A 15377-nucleotide genomic window follows, 5' to 3' on the forward strand; every position below is an offset into this window, starting at 1 on the left:
TACATGAAGGAGAAAACCTTTGCATATGTGCGCCCGCTCTACCAAATGAGCTAACCGGCCACTTTTGTCACCTTTTTGAGTTTAAAAAAGAAGAAGTTTTGATCGCTTTTTCCAACATGTGTCGTCTTTTGACGTGTTTTTTTTCGACAATTTTTCCGATCGTTTTTTTCAATCCATGTCCCGGGACCGCCTGGATAGTTGGTAGTTAGTAGTTCTCAATTCAATTCAAGTCCATTATTAATTTGAAAGTTCAACTCAAATCGAATTTAAAATACTAAAAGTATTTGTAGTTTTTTTGTTCTTCACATCTGTAATTAAGGTGCCATGCTGTTTGAGTCAAAACACTGAAAGGTTTGGAACCAACCCATTTCCATTTGTAGATAGAAAAAAGTACTTTATATTCACTTTCAACCCCCGCTAACCACAAGACACAACATCACCTTAAATATGAACCTTAGTGAGTGTATAATAAAACACAAAATCAACCTGTTTCCCTATGTGAAGTTTAGCTTAACAGGGTCGCTTTGATGTACAATCCTAAATGATTCTTCTATCATTTATTTATGGTTTTGTATGTTTTAATGACATGAAGATGAGTTTGTGTATTCTACTGTTGTGTACACACATTACACACACTAAGTCCAATACTGTTGATACTATGTCTTTAAATTCTACAGGGGAAAAAAAGAACAAAATAGGAAATGTAAGCATGTTATATGGAGTTCAGGGTGTGGCTGGTACAGCATCAGTCAGCTGTTAGCACAGAGCGGGCGGTACTTCCGGTTTGGTCTCGGGCTCTGGGTGTGAGCGGCGTGGAGCAGCCAATCAGCGTGCGCGTCATCCATCGCAGCCCGGAAGAAGGAAGCTCAAACTGAAAAAGGGCGCCTTGATTAAAAGTGGAAACGTTACCTGAAGCTTGAAGGTAAGCCTCCTATAACTTTAACATACGGCACATAAGCCACGTAAATGCATTATATGATGCTAGGTCAGTTAGTTTCTCACCCGAAGCAGCGTCACTGTAACAAACAGCGGGAGTTTGTTGTTGGAAAGGCTCCGTAGCTTCCGCATGTATCTTCCTCCCAGTGTCCAGCACACATACTAACCTGTTGGACCGACGTTACATGAAAGGAACGTTCTGTGTCCTGGCCTTCTATCTAGGTCATGTCTCACATGTAATAGTAAGTAATATACAGGCACTGCCTGGCCACGTTAACTGAGTTTAGAAAAGAAAAAGAAATAGTTGAGCTAGCTACATGTCAGTAACTTCTTATATACTGTCTATGGTCAGTAACCTAGCTAGCTAAAAGTTTAGCTCAGTTAACGTTAACGTCACTAGTCGTATTTGTGTTCCAGAGCGTCGTTGAAATATGGAGTTTGCTATTAGTTGATAGTAGACTAGATAGTAGATTGTTTATCTCTGACTGAGTACCTGGTGATTATTGTATAAAATGTTATGGACATTTAAATATTACCAGATCAAATTCCAGTCATCCAAACATCGGGAAGTATTCAGTCATTTAGCAAATCCTCCCATTAGAGAAGCTGTAACCTGCCTGTAGTTTGTATACTTCATCAATAACTTAAATGATGAATCATTTATTAAACGTCATCAGTTTGAACAGACTAGTTATTTCACCTCTAATCATGTCATCAAATAAAACTTCCTCCCCATATAAATATAATTGTAACGTTTGTTTAGCTAGCGCTTTTGTAGAGCGGGGTATATATATATATATATATATATATAATGGAGCATGGTAACGGGCGGCCGTTGGTGGGCTCTGATTGGCTCAGTCAGCTGTGCGGTGTGATTGGTTCCCTCAGGCTCTCATCCTCTGCAGAATATAGTAAATGGTATGGTCCGATACCATTTTTTGCTTCCCCATACCGATTCTGATACCTGAACTTGAGTATCGGCCGATACCGAGTACCGATCCGATACCAGTGTGTCATATGTTTTATTATGTTTTAACAACTGCTGTATACTACTATCCCTGTATGGATGTGATATTATTTCTATCTTTGTTGTTAAACTCTTTGTGAAACATGAACAAATAAAAACAATGAATGCCGTAGAACTTTCTTTTATTATGCAGTTTAATGTAGATTTTCTTTAGGGCTTTATTACGTGGTATCGGATCAGTGCATAAACTCCAGTACTTCCCGATACCAGCGTTTTAGGCAGTATCGGAGCCGATATCGGTATTGGAACATCTCTACTGCAGAGTAACAGCTTCTTATTAAAAAACAGACTCATTTTGCGTAGCTGGCGCATACTGGGTTGTTGGACAGTTACTCACTGTTGTATGTGGTTGCACACTAGGGATGCACAATTCAGAAAATGTCACGATTCAATATTGATTTTCAGGCTCAAGATTTGATTCAAAATTGATTTTCGATTCCAAAACGATTCGATTAAATAAAGATTCACAGTATGTAAATGTAGTTACTTTTCCCATGTGATAGTAGTAGACATACAATTTAATTTTTTTAATTTATTTTTTATTAAAAAATATGAATTGATTTTTGGAATTCCTTATTTTATTTTTTTTAATCATTAGAGCTTGAATCACGATTCGAAAGGGAATCGATTTTTTTGCACACAGTCCAAAGGCTGTTGAAGTTGATCACTGTGGTTGGGTTCTTTTAGATAACAGACCTATCAGTGTTTACTGATAGCTTTCCTTGAGCACTGTTAACTTACTGTTAATGCAAATTCAACTTGTCCTACTGCTGCTTCAGCGGGAGGCTTTTATTTTGAAGCAACGTGCTACTAGCTACTTTCCATTCACTACTAAGACACCAGGACACTTCATATTTAATACACTAACTCTTTAATCAAATGGCAACAAAGACAAAGATATAGGCAACTTGACAACAGGCTAATATCTCATGGTGGGTGGTGTTGCTCTGTTGGAAAGCTTCTGGCTTGGAAACTAAGCTATACACTTGTTTGTATATGGCAAATCAAATATCACAATATTTTTGACCAAATACCTCGATAATGATATTGCGACGATATTGTAGGGTTGACTATTGGTGCTTTCACAAAATATTTACACAAAGAGATTTGTGATAAATAATCGCCAACAATGTGGATACAACGACTAAGGGTGTAAAAGCAAATAACAGAACTGCTAGAACAGTCCATAGCTCGTAAAACCAGGAAAAGACAAGACTGTCACATTATGATTTTACGGTATCCAAAATCTAAGACGAGATCTAGTCTCATATCACGAATCATTGCCCGAGCCCAGTCTGTAATCCTGCCCTGGTCTTATTGCAGTGTCCTACTCGTCACTGTGACCAATGAGCTTCTGCCCTGGTCCGCCCGCCCCCCCGGGGGGCACCAGCATCCAGGAGCAAAGGGGCCGCTGGGAGAGGAAACGCAGCCGCACAGCCAGAGAGTTGGTGCAGACAGAGCAGCGCTACGTCCAACAGCTGCAGCTAGTCACCACGGTACGTACTGCCACGGGCGGCCGCGTGGAAGCAAAAGACTCGCTCTCATGTGATGCTGTATTTCTATCCTCTTTTCACCCAATCACCTGGTAATTTCATTTAGTACATTTAATCGTCATTCTTTTCTGTCCTTTGAGGTGCCACATGTTCTATTTCCACTGTTACGATGTATTGGTTTGTAGGTGCTCTTGTTTGCTCTTTTTTTTTTCTTTTTTAATTATTTTTTGGGCATTTGTAGGCCTTTTATTGACAGGACAGCTGAAGACATGAAAGGGGAGAGAGATGGGGGAATGACATGCAGCAAAGGGCCGCAGGTCGGAGTCGAACCCGCGGCCACTGCGTCGAGGAGTAAACCTCTATATGTGGGCGCCCGCTCCACCAACTGAGCTCTCCGGGCGCCCCATACAAATAAAGTTATTATCGTTATTATAATAGCTCATCATGTGAAGTATAGTGCAACCAAGGCTTGACCCTGGGTAGTTCAGGCCGACGGCCTGTGTTTGGAAGCTATCTGTCCCGCTCCCCTCGCCTCTTTAAATTCTCCTCGCCTGTCCCTCCCAGAGGTCTCCTGTCCTCTTCGTCCCCTCTCTGTCTGTCAAGTTAAAGACTCGGGTTCATTTAGGCTACATCATTTTATCTGCCTGCATGCTATACACATGGGCCACAGCGGAAAGCAATGCCCGCTGTTAACCATTTGTGCTGTTCACTAGTGCTGGGCGATATGGAGAAAATCAAATATCACGATATTTTTTACCAAATACCTCAATACCGCAACTATATTGTAAGGTTGACTATTTGTGCTTTCACAAAATATTTACACAATGAGATTTTTGATAAATAATCATCAGTAATGTGGATATAATGACTAAGTGGGTAAAGGCAAATAATAGAACAGTTACAACTGTCTGGTAAGTTCATCACTTTATGGTAATGTAGCCTTTAAAACCAGGAAAAGAGAACATGTATGCCATATTACGATATAACGATATCCAAAATGTAAGACGATAGCTAGTCTCATATTACGATATCGATATAATATCGATATATTGCTCAGCTCTACTGTTCACACACAGTGCCCTCGGGGCTCTGCAAACGGATGGCACCATTCTGCAGTCTTGTCTATTTGTTTCTGTGAGCCGCGAGCAAATCATGCAAGAAAACCCACTGAAAATATATTATAAATGATATAGAAGACGTATATAAGATCTAAATGATTATGATAAATGATCAAATATTGCCACCCTGCTTCTTGCCCCTTGACCTGCTGCCCCCCTGGAGTGTCTATTCCCCCAATCTTTACAGGATGAAACATGAAAACCTACTTATTTAGAAAAAGCCTGGTGTCACTGCTGTTTGTGGTCGTTTTTATAATTCCGTACCTGGTTCCACACATGGGTCAGTTGTGTCCAAACAGAGAGCAGCAGAGATGAGCGGTGAACACACACGCAGACCGAGATTAGCTGTCCGTGCGATTAGAAAACAGCAGAGCAGCAGAATCGCTCGGCGAGCGGCGCTGAGAAATGCACTTCTGGTGGAAACGGCAAGGCGGGCGCTCGCCCCCTCTCTGGACCCATTGCAGCGCTTCCCCATGTAAACCTGTCGTGAGGGGGAGGAGCGGGGGTCGTGGGCGAAAACTTGGGTAGTTTGGAGAGCAGCCGGGCTGCTGCATTCTGGGTGAGCTGCAGAGGTCACACGGCACGGGCAGACACAGCAGCCAGACAGGTGCGGTAGTTTAGGAGCCTGGTGTTGGTATGAATGAATGGGCAGCAGCGGGGTGTTTGCCAGATGTTGGCGGTAAGCGGAGGACAGCTGCTGTGTCACACCCAGGGTTCCTGCAGTCTTCACCGGAACTACAGTCTAAAGGATGGGTCATAGTTCAAGTAAATTGATTACAGTAAGGTCTGTCTGTGGGTTATTATATTAACAGCACACTTGTTTCAGAAAGAGATTACATTTATTAATGATGTAAGCACCACAAACTAATAGAAATACATTCCATTGTACTGGGGAGGAGGCCGAAATCTCTAGGGCTGTGCTCGATTGAAGAAATTCTTAGTCGACTAACACTCATTCAATTGTATCGACTAATCGATTAGTTGATTTAATCGACAGATCTGTAAATCTGAGTTTCTCCGCAAAGAGTCATGCAAAAGCACCACTTTAATTCTTGTGTTTACCAGAGATGAGCTCGTACGTTTCTTGGAAATAAGTCATTCAGCATGAAAAAATCATAAAACATGACTAATGGACTAAAGAAATCTAAGTTGACTAAGACCAAAACCACCGATTAGTCGACTAATCCACTAAGAGGGTGCAGCCCTAGAAATCTGAGATGAATATCTCAAAACCTGGACACATAAAAGCACAACCCACCTGCATGGCTGGATACCACTACAAGGACCTTTTATTAATAATTTGGGTGTACCAACCCCAAAATAGATGGTGAATAAAGACAAAATCTCCATGTCGAACATTCTCCAAGGCAAAAAGTTGAACATACTGCTTACATGCACTACTGTACAGTATGTTCCACCGCATGTGAAGTGCACTCTAACAGTACATAGTCACAGACTCAAGGTAGCATGCATGTTACTCCTCCTCCCTGTGGAGAGAACAGACTTTTTCACCCACCACTGCAGCCTCGTTTCTACACAATTACTCACCCTCCACCCGTTCACTCCAATTAGGAGTCATTTTAGGCCTAATGCACATTCAATTTGCTAATCCCATTTTCACTTCAAATGACTTGAGACCAGCACAGCTGTCGCTGTGTTTGTGAGTGTTGTGGTAGCACGCCATCCCTCTGTACCGTGTGCCCCGAGCCGTGCACATAAACAGTCATGTTAACACTCAGTCTGGGCTGTAGGGCAGAAATCCACCACACTCTAAGTCAGTATGTGTTTTGTGCGGTCTCTGGTCGGTAATACATTTGCTAAGATGTCAGCAGTGAAAGCACCTCCTTATCAAGACATATTTAATCAAGGGCATATCCGACCAGAGGCCGCCCAGTTCTAGCTTATTAATACAAATGTTGAGATATAACATCATGCTCTGCTCTCTTTGTTTCTCGCAGTACTTTGTGGAGATCTTGAAGGCCAAAGGAACCCTGAGGCAGGACATTAGAGAAAGCATCTTCAGTTCAATTAAAGCCATTCATTCAGTAAACCAGTAAGTATCCTCTGAATAATTTACAGAATATCTATGGGATATTGGGACGAGGAGTTTGCTTAAGAATGCAGTCTAGATAAACTCTTAGTTTACCCAAGCATAGTCCTTATCGGCCACCATTAGCAGGAGTCAGTGATAAGGGGTTCCCTTCCCTGGTGGATACATTACATTAATGCATATCAGGTATAATTACTCTTGGTGATATCACACATTGAAGACTTCTGGTCATCTACCTGACCTGCTGTTGGAGATCTCCGAGCAGGAAGGCCAATGGGAATTCAGAGCTGAGAGCAGCTGATCTCACCAGATGTCATACGTCATGACGTCCAATTGATCTGGCTGTCAAATGTGCTGTACAACTAAAGTCACTTGAAAGACTTGGGTGTATAAATAAAAAAGGTTGATGTCTGATTCAACTTAACTCAATTAAGTAGAAAAATAGGGCTTATGCTGGGTTTTTCAAAGCTGATATCAAAACTGATGTTTTTGAACTAAACCTTTCCATGTTAAAGTTAACGCCCTTTAGTATCCTCACTAGATTTAACTTGCTCATTCATAAAAGCATTTACCAATCTAGGTTACCTGGGAAAACCCTGATGAACTTCCGGCAAATTTGAGATTTGCTCTGCAAGTCAGTCTGGCCAAGAAGTAGGGCTGTGCAATTAATTGAATTTCGATTTCAATTCCGATTTTGGCTCCCAACGATCACCAAAATAGTATAATTGAGAAAAAAACGATTATTTTGCCATGTTCTAATTTGCAAGAACACTATTATTTTGTCTTGTGTTCTGAATGACACGCGCATGCGCACATCCGCCCCTCCCGAAGCCAGTCAGGGAGGCAAGTTGTGTGCATATCATCCGCTGGAATTTAAAAACTCAGCGCGAGTAAAGATGGTAGCCGTGTTTGGTGAGCAAAAAAAGGCAAAACCAACTCAGTTGTCTGGGAACAGCTAACGTTAGCTAACCCTGCGGTCCCTCTGCCTACCCCCCGCTGTAGTATACTGTCTATAGACGTTGTATTCCCCCGACACGCTGTGTTCACTTACTGTTTAAAACTTGTTCCAGCTTAGTGGGGGTGCATAGGCATACTGCTCAAAACCAACATGAAAAAACCTAGTAATGTAACCTCAGCATTTAGTTTTGTTGTTAAACTGTATGTAAATGAGCAGGGACGTTAAATCACCTGTTTCACGTAACGTTACTCTAAGGTACCGTCTATGTGCTGGATTTTTCCTAATAAGGTTAGCTAGCAAATAATCCCACCGGCACAATGTTTAGTAATGACAGTAGTGGTCATAGTGAGTGAACATGTGATGTGAGATGCACATTGTGTTATGTCTGTGGAACTGTTCATTAGCTGTGTAATGTTATGTGTGATATCTGTAAAGCTGAACTGACGGACAGTAGTAAAACAGATTTTATTCTGATCCAAAGACTCTTTCTGTGAGATAAAGGACACTAACAGATTATACCCAGGACACTATCCATTATATCCAAATGTTAATGAGTAATCGTGTTAAATAATCGTGATTTCAATATTGACCAAAATAATCGTGATTATTATTTTTTCCATAATCGAGCAGCCCTACCAAGAAGCCCATTCAAGCCCATTTCCAATTTTTCCAAATTGAGGCACCAGTCACAATCGTTGAGGCAGGCTTCACACGATGACGATAGCGCAGCGACGGCAAGCAGCTTTTTGTTTACATTCAACATGGCGGCCGCCGAAGCACAGCAGCCCGTTGATGCCGCTGTCGCTGCTACGTCACCCGGATCGTTGGTCTGATTGGTTGAAGGACTATCCAATTGCACCCAGAGGCGTGGAAATGGGCTGCGAATGAAGCTTGCCCAGACCCACTCTGTTACAACTGAGAAGGGTCTTGTGTCAACCAGGCTACAATCTAGGCAGGATCAACGCTAAATGTATTTTACAAAGCTCCGCAAACGCATAATTGCGGGCGGCGTGCAATGTGGACAGTTAACCCTCTAAATTTAAGGAACTCAGTCTAAAGTCTGAAAACATTGAAGAGACAAAACATAGACGGTTCAGTATCAGACTGCACAGCTTGACACACTGTGGAGTGGGCAGTTGGGATACCTGTGATTGGGAGTTTCATTTCCACACTAAATAATGAGCTCTCATCCTCTGCAGACTGACAGGCTTTCTTGTTGAGAGGGCTACAATGAAGATTGAAATATGAATTCTGCAGTCTGATGTATTGGATAAATGGCTCTGCAGTTCCCATTCGTCTTCATTATGAGCCTCTTATTGAATCAATGGTTGAAACATAATGGCCAGCACTCCATTTAAAAAAGCTCCATGGGGAGATGGTGTGATAGTGCTAGACTGATCTACTACTGCTCAGTGATTGATTATAGATTCCCCCCCCCCCAATATTCTTTTCACTTTCTTTCACTTTCCACTGACATTTGGTATACAGTGGATATCTGTGTAGCAATGCCAAGAATAATTGATAAGTGGTGATAATTAGCTCTCATAGATGGATATGTGGGGTGACTTTCTCATCCATCTGTCACACATGAAACGTCCAGTACATACTATAAGTCTTAAACAGGCTTACTATAATCAAGGGGCATGTGTCTGTCAGCAGGTGCACTTTATCAGTCGGATTGAGGGCTGGGTATCCAGATTGGATACCTATTTTCTCACTGTGTCCAGAACATCATCAACAGTCTCTTTTTCCCAAACACCGACCGTCCCTCTCAGTCGCCCTAACTTCCGCATTGTAAACCACGTGACGCAGGTAAACTACACCCACCTCTGCCAGCCAGTATCCAGAACAGCCAATAGCAAAGCTTGTGCCATGACACTAGGCCAAAAAATGTCTGGGGCATTTCTGATGGTCGGCCATATTCCCTTTAGTGTAAATGGATTGCATAACGAGCAGTCTTGTGTAGTAACAACATGTTACAGTAATGTGGTGGCTTTCTTCAGTAGCGAGTAGTGTAAGTAAGGACTGGCTACACCATAGATGCATTCTGGGATAGGAGAAGAAAAAAAAGCCATTTCTTTAAACCAATCCCAATGGTCCAGACGCAGTGACGGTGGCTCTGCTAAATAGTCCCAGGAAGGAACTTGTTTCGGTGGAACATTTGCACCCTGCAAAAGAAAGTGTATCCATCCTGAAACATATTCTTTATCAATCTTTACAGTCATTCCCCGAAAGAACCAAGGAGGCCTGCCTTGTTGCAACATCCAAATGTTTTGCCAAATCTTGCCTTTTTCAGCGTGTAACGTTAGCCTGCTAGCTCAGAGGTTGTTCTTGTTGTTTCACATAGCGAAGAGATTTTGACGTACAGATAGCAGCAGGGAAGGTGGGGGGGAGTTGTCAGGCTTATCCTGGCCATGTACGTCCGTTGATCCAGACCGCACATTTTTCAAACAAAGAAGGTCACAATATGCTGGAGCTGACATTAATTCCAGCTGGATGCTGAATTCCCCTAGCCTCGTGAGACCGTCCTGATCTCGCGAGCTCCAGTTTTCCACTCGGCAGTCTGGCATCTTGAGATAGAGAAAATTTGGAGCCGTTCGCCAAACGACCGACCAATCAGCGTTGGTTTTGAGGCGGGTTTAGGTGGTGATAGACAGATGGTTTATCCAATCAGCTAACCAGTATTTTCAGACAGCGGTAGCCCTAATTCTGTTAGCTTCTCACTAATGCTTTTTTCTCTTGGTTCCTTTTTTTGGAATATGGACCGGGAACCTAAAATGGGGCCTTTTATTCCTAAATTCTCGTTACACAAACGGCAGATATCCTTTACCTACATGTTGCTTGCTTGCTGAGCTAAGGAGCTATGCTTTGCCTGCAGCAGCAGGGGCTTGTGGTTGTATTTTCTAGAGGTCGACCGATAGTGGATTTTACCGATAGCTAGGTTGGGCCGTATTTGCCGATAACCGATTAATCGACTGATAGTATTTAGAATTGATACACCCACAGCAATGCTACACAAGCATGTGTGTTGTCTAAAACAGTTCTACATATTTTGAGTCATCCAGTGCAAAAATAAACATAATGAGCATTATAATTCATATACATTTACATTTCTGTATGCCCAAATGTATGCCAAATCTCAAAACAGTGACGCCATTCTTCTCTGTAGAACGGTTTAGTACGGTAACAGACGATCTCTGAACTGGAGGGATCTATCTTTCCCACTATATACTCTCTGTTCTCGCTTGGATGCCCATATAAGGCGTAATGTGTGACGGACCTGCCTTCCCATTGGTTGAAAACATAAACAAAGGCATCATGGGAGATTCCCTTGTCGGTAGCACGGAGTTAGCGGCAGAAATGACCGAAAACGTGATGAATTATGGACATCAAGTGGTTAAATCTTGGATGTAACAGTTTGGATTTAATGCTCAACAACCCCGAAAAAAGGCACAAGTTCCAGGCTGGATAGAAAATCACCTGTAAAGGCTAGAAAGACACCAAAGATACCCCCGTGACGGCTAATTAGTTAGCTTTTAGCTGTAGCAATCAGTAAGTCTCTACGTTTAACTGTTATTAAAGTATCTAAATATGAATCGGAGGTGCCGTTTGGGACCGTGGACGATCCATTTGGGTCGGACTTGCGTTTTATTTTTGTCAGTGTTTTAAACGCTTGAGGTAAGTTAGCCTACTACTAATGTTTAGCGTCATCTCAGCCTCGAAAGCAAACAAACATACTGTGCTGTTCTTTCTCTACTAATGCAGCATCTATTCAACAAATTAATAACTTTATAATGATATGACAAAATGTACTGTATACATACCTTTTTGCTGTCGATGCTTTAAACGCGCATCTGATGTCAGCCTTCTCCGCACAGCATGTGCTCTCCGTGCAGCGCGCAGTAACACGTGTTGAAAATAAATAACACGAGGCATCAGTGATGGTTTTTATTTCGCTTCTAGAGGCCGCTATTGTAATGCATGATGCCAGCAGACCCTTCTCAGCTCTCGCGTACTGTGTAATGAATGACCGCTCGCGCTTCTCAGCCGTTCCAGCAACGGACGCAACCAGGAAAAACTATCGGTCTGGATTTTTGCCGATAACGATAGTTCCACCTATTATCCACAATTATCGGTGCCGATTAATCGGCAAAACCGATGAATCGGTCGACCTCTAGTATTTTCATATGCTTCGTTGATCTGATTGGTTGATTTGGCCCGTCTATCACCAACATAGGTGATAGACAGATGGTTTATCAAATCAGCTAACCAGGATTTTCGCCCCTTCCCAAAAGTTCTCCAACGGAAAGTTCCCAGATGGATATGCCGAGCAAATGTGAAGCAATCCATCTGGCCGATCAGGTTAGAATACCCCTCCTGCTAGGAATCTACTGTACATCTTAATCAAAAACGTAAGAGAAATATCTTCATTCATAAGATGTTTTTTTAGCGCTGAGCACTGATTCCTAAGATGAGTTGTTGATCCACAAAGCAGCGAGGAAACCACTTGACTGGTGGAACCCTTCTTTGAGAGCCTAATGGATCTCTGCCAGTAGCACTGTGCGTCAGTGCAGAGCTGTGGTATATTCATCTGATGTTTCCGTCTTTTATTTACCTAACTCCATAGTGCAGCGGGAGTAGTAGTAATACAGCCTGCCTTCATTAAGCTTTGTTGAGTTGCAATAGAAAAGGGAATGTGAATGTATTGCTATGCCATGCCGTTCTCTCTGCTTCGGAGTGTTTATGGAGAACAAAGAGCAGGCAGCAACCCAATTATACCTGGCTGCTAACTAGGGCTGCACAATTAATCAAATTTTAATCACGATCATGATTTTGGCTTCCCATGATCAAATTTGCGTTATCGAGCGATATTTAAAATGCGTCATTCTCTTCATAGAACAGTTTTTGCAAAGCCAATCTAGCGCTCCATAAACCACTGTCTGATCACATGTCTCCATGAGCCAATCAGAGCTGTTCCCTGCCTGCACCGCGCAGCTTAGTTTCTAGATGTAGACAGTCACAGAGGACAGAGTATAGCGTGAGGAAAATTCCACAACAGGTAGCAGTCGGTCATCATAAGCCCGGTCACGATGTTTACCAGTTTACAAAACCGCATAGCGTTTTATCCCGTCTGTGTTGTTTTTCAGACAACAGCAGTGACCGGTGCTAGTTTGTGTCTTTTAGCTCATAGCTTTAGCAGCAGACTGTTGGACGTCCCGCTGTTGGAATCCTACAGTGAAATACAGACACACTACACTGTTTAGCAGTCAGCATTTTAGCCGTGTTTTAATCCAGTTACTACTGTGGCTAACGGTAGGCTAACGTTACCTGCTGTGTAACGTGTTATTTGTGTTTACTAGCGTGACATTCAGCCGATGTTTATGTTGCCTCTAGCGTGGGTTTCGGGCATCAGACCCAAGCGCGACATGTAAGTGGCAGTGTAATGAGCCACAGAAATCTGCGTAGCTATTTCGTCTGGTAGATACCAGGCACCACATGCGCCGTTAACGTGAACAGAAAATTGCGTTGCCTGTATCTTTCACGGCAAACATGCATGTCTGGAAAGCGGTCGCACAACAGCTGAAATGGCATACTCCTTCACAGTATCCTTCAATAAAGCAGGAATGTAGCACAATATGGATGCAAAAGCAGTTATAATTATATAATTGTGTGACAATAAAACAAGAAATAATCGTGATAATTAATCGTGATCTCAATATTGATCAAAATAATCGTGATTATCATTTTGACCATAATCGTGCAGCCCTACTGCTAACATGACAAACAGGAATCAGCAACTTGAAGGAGCCGTCGGTGGACCCAGTAAGGAGCATACAGTCAGCAATGGAGGTCACATGACAGTAGGTGTAGTCTGAGAGCTACATGGAGAGACACGAATCAATCGCATCACACAGTTCATGTAAAGTGCTGCTTTATTGCTCGGTTTTCTCATTAGGGATTCGTGCTTATGTTTATTTATTTCATTAAGTAGTCATTTATGTTTAGCTCACACTGTGTCCTAACAATTGGTATTCTCGGCTTCTCCCCCCGCCCCCGCCAGACGAAGGCGCCATGGCCTGAATAGTTTGGTCGAGGTTGTGTCCGACCCAGATGTCGCCACTGCTCGGAATGAATGTGGGTTAACGTGACTCACACAGAATGCTAATGTTAGCTCCATCCTGCTGCTGACGGTCCAGACAATTTATTGCTGTGAAAAAGGTATAAAAAATGCAATCCATAATTTCCTATTTATCATAATACGCCTCTGGCAGTGAGAGAAAAAAAAAAAAAAAAAAACGGAAACACAGCTTTTCCCGCCCTTTGCCCTCGTTAGATCTCTCTCGGCTGCTCCCGCATCTCCTGATTATGAACAGGGACTACCTTGGCACACAACTTCATTAAAATCTATTTAAATCAACTTCAACGACAAAGTGCTCCTTCTTACAACATGTATCAACAGAAGTCTCTGGGAACATCATTAGAGTGTGTGTGTGTGTGTGTGTGTGTGTACTTTAAGTTTGGATAACAAGCTCCTTCACATGTGTCAACACCCCCCCCAACCAATTGCGCGCGTGTGTGTGTTACTGTAATGTGGCTGACAGGCAGAGCGACTGCCTTGATCCAGTTGTTTTGTTCCTGAGTTCAGCTGGCGTGTTCTCACTACAAAGTGGCCCTGGGTGCCCTGAAGGTAGACCCAGCGTCTTGGTCCCAGTAAATACGTCACCCACAGGGAGAGGCCTTATGATGCCACCACAGCGCCTCGCCTGCTTAACCTCCCTTTAACGGGGAAGCAACGCTCTGAACTTTGCTCAACCTCCGCACTTTCTCTAAACGCCTGTGTCTTTTGCTGAAAATGATGCTTCAGATGTGATCTCGCCTTATTTGAGCTGCTTTTTCTTCCACTGATGCAGAGCAGTAGTGCATTGTCAGGCAGTAATGTGCACTAACTCAAAGTCCAGTGTGGTTTGACTGGAGGCTAATTGCTCACTGGGGGTGCATTTGAAATGAATGCGCAACGATCTGGGGTGAACAAAATAATATGCCACTCATATTGAAATAGTTGCTTCTGCCATGTCCTGTGTTGGAGTTAAAGGGTAAGTACTGTTTTTTTTCCCAACCTGGACCCTATTTTCCTATGTTTCTGTGTCTTATCTTTGACATCGGTCCAGTATTAAAGAGAGAATGCGTGGTATGTAAAAAAAAAAAAAAAAAAAAATTATTTTTTAGAGGGTTTTTTTTTTTTTTTCCCACACCCAATTTTTTATTTTCTACCCCAGAGGTCGACCTTTCTGTTAAAGAGTAAGATCCTTTTTTAAACATAAAAACATCAGCGAAATTGCGTTCGCTAAAGCCACCAGACTCCATGTAAATAAACAGTCATTTTATCATCGTAACAAAACACACTTCATTCAAAGTCGGACAGAAACAAAATAAAACTATGAAAATCAAAGTTTTGGGTCGGCTTTCCACTTTTCCAACCATCACAACTCTAGTATTGGTTGAAATAAACACATAGTTTACAGATTTACATGTGAAAATATGTTGGCTCTATACACGCTAAAAGTATTGTTTATTTAAATGGAGTCTGGTGGGTTTAGCGCTAGCGACCTCAGGGCTGTTTCTGGTTAAACATAAAGGTCTCATAGAGGTTTTAAAGGTCTATACGCTGTACTTTCCTTTCATTTCCTGTCCTTCCTTTCCACACTCCTTCCATTCCATCCACCACTCCATCCATTCCACTCTCTCATTTCCTCTCATCTCCTCTCCATCCATTCCACCATACTCCTTCTCTCAC

The 15377-nt window shown here is 42.5% G+C and overlaps 1 protein-coding gene across 1 annotated transcript in view; it reads left to right on the plus strand.

The window, feature by feature from the left end:
- The first annotated feature begins 758 nt into the window (after positions 1 to 758).
- Positions 759 to 15377, plus strand: part of arhgef39 (Rho guanine nucleotide exchange factor (GEF) 39) — a 68636-nt gene continuing 54017 nt past the window's right edge. The window contains exons 1-5 of the mRNA XM_039792454.1: positions 759 to 922; positions 3287 to 3459; positions 6533 to 6627; positions 9239 to 9376; positions 11630 to 11666. Of these exons, the coding sequence (XP_039648388.1) occupies positions 3310 to 3459; positions 6533 to 6627; positions 9239 to 9376; positions 11630 to 11666 (420 nt within the window). The 5' untranslated portion in view covers positions 759 to 922; positions 3287 to 3309. The remainder of the gene's footprint in view (positions 923 to 3286; positions 3460 to 6532; positions 6628 to 9238; positions 9377 to 11629; positions 11667 to 15377) is intronic.

This window comes from Perca fluviatilis, chromosome 23 (genome assembly GCF_010015445.1).
Source record: "Perca fluviatilis chromosome 23, GENO_Pfluv_1.0, whole genome shotgun sequence".
In the NCBI taxonomy this organism is placed as follows: Eukaryota; Metazoa; Chordata; class Actinopteri; order Perciformes; family Percidae; genus Perca; species Perca fluviatilis.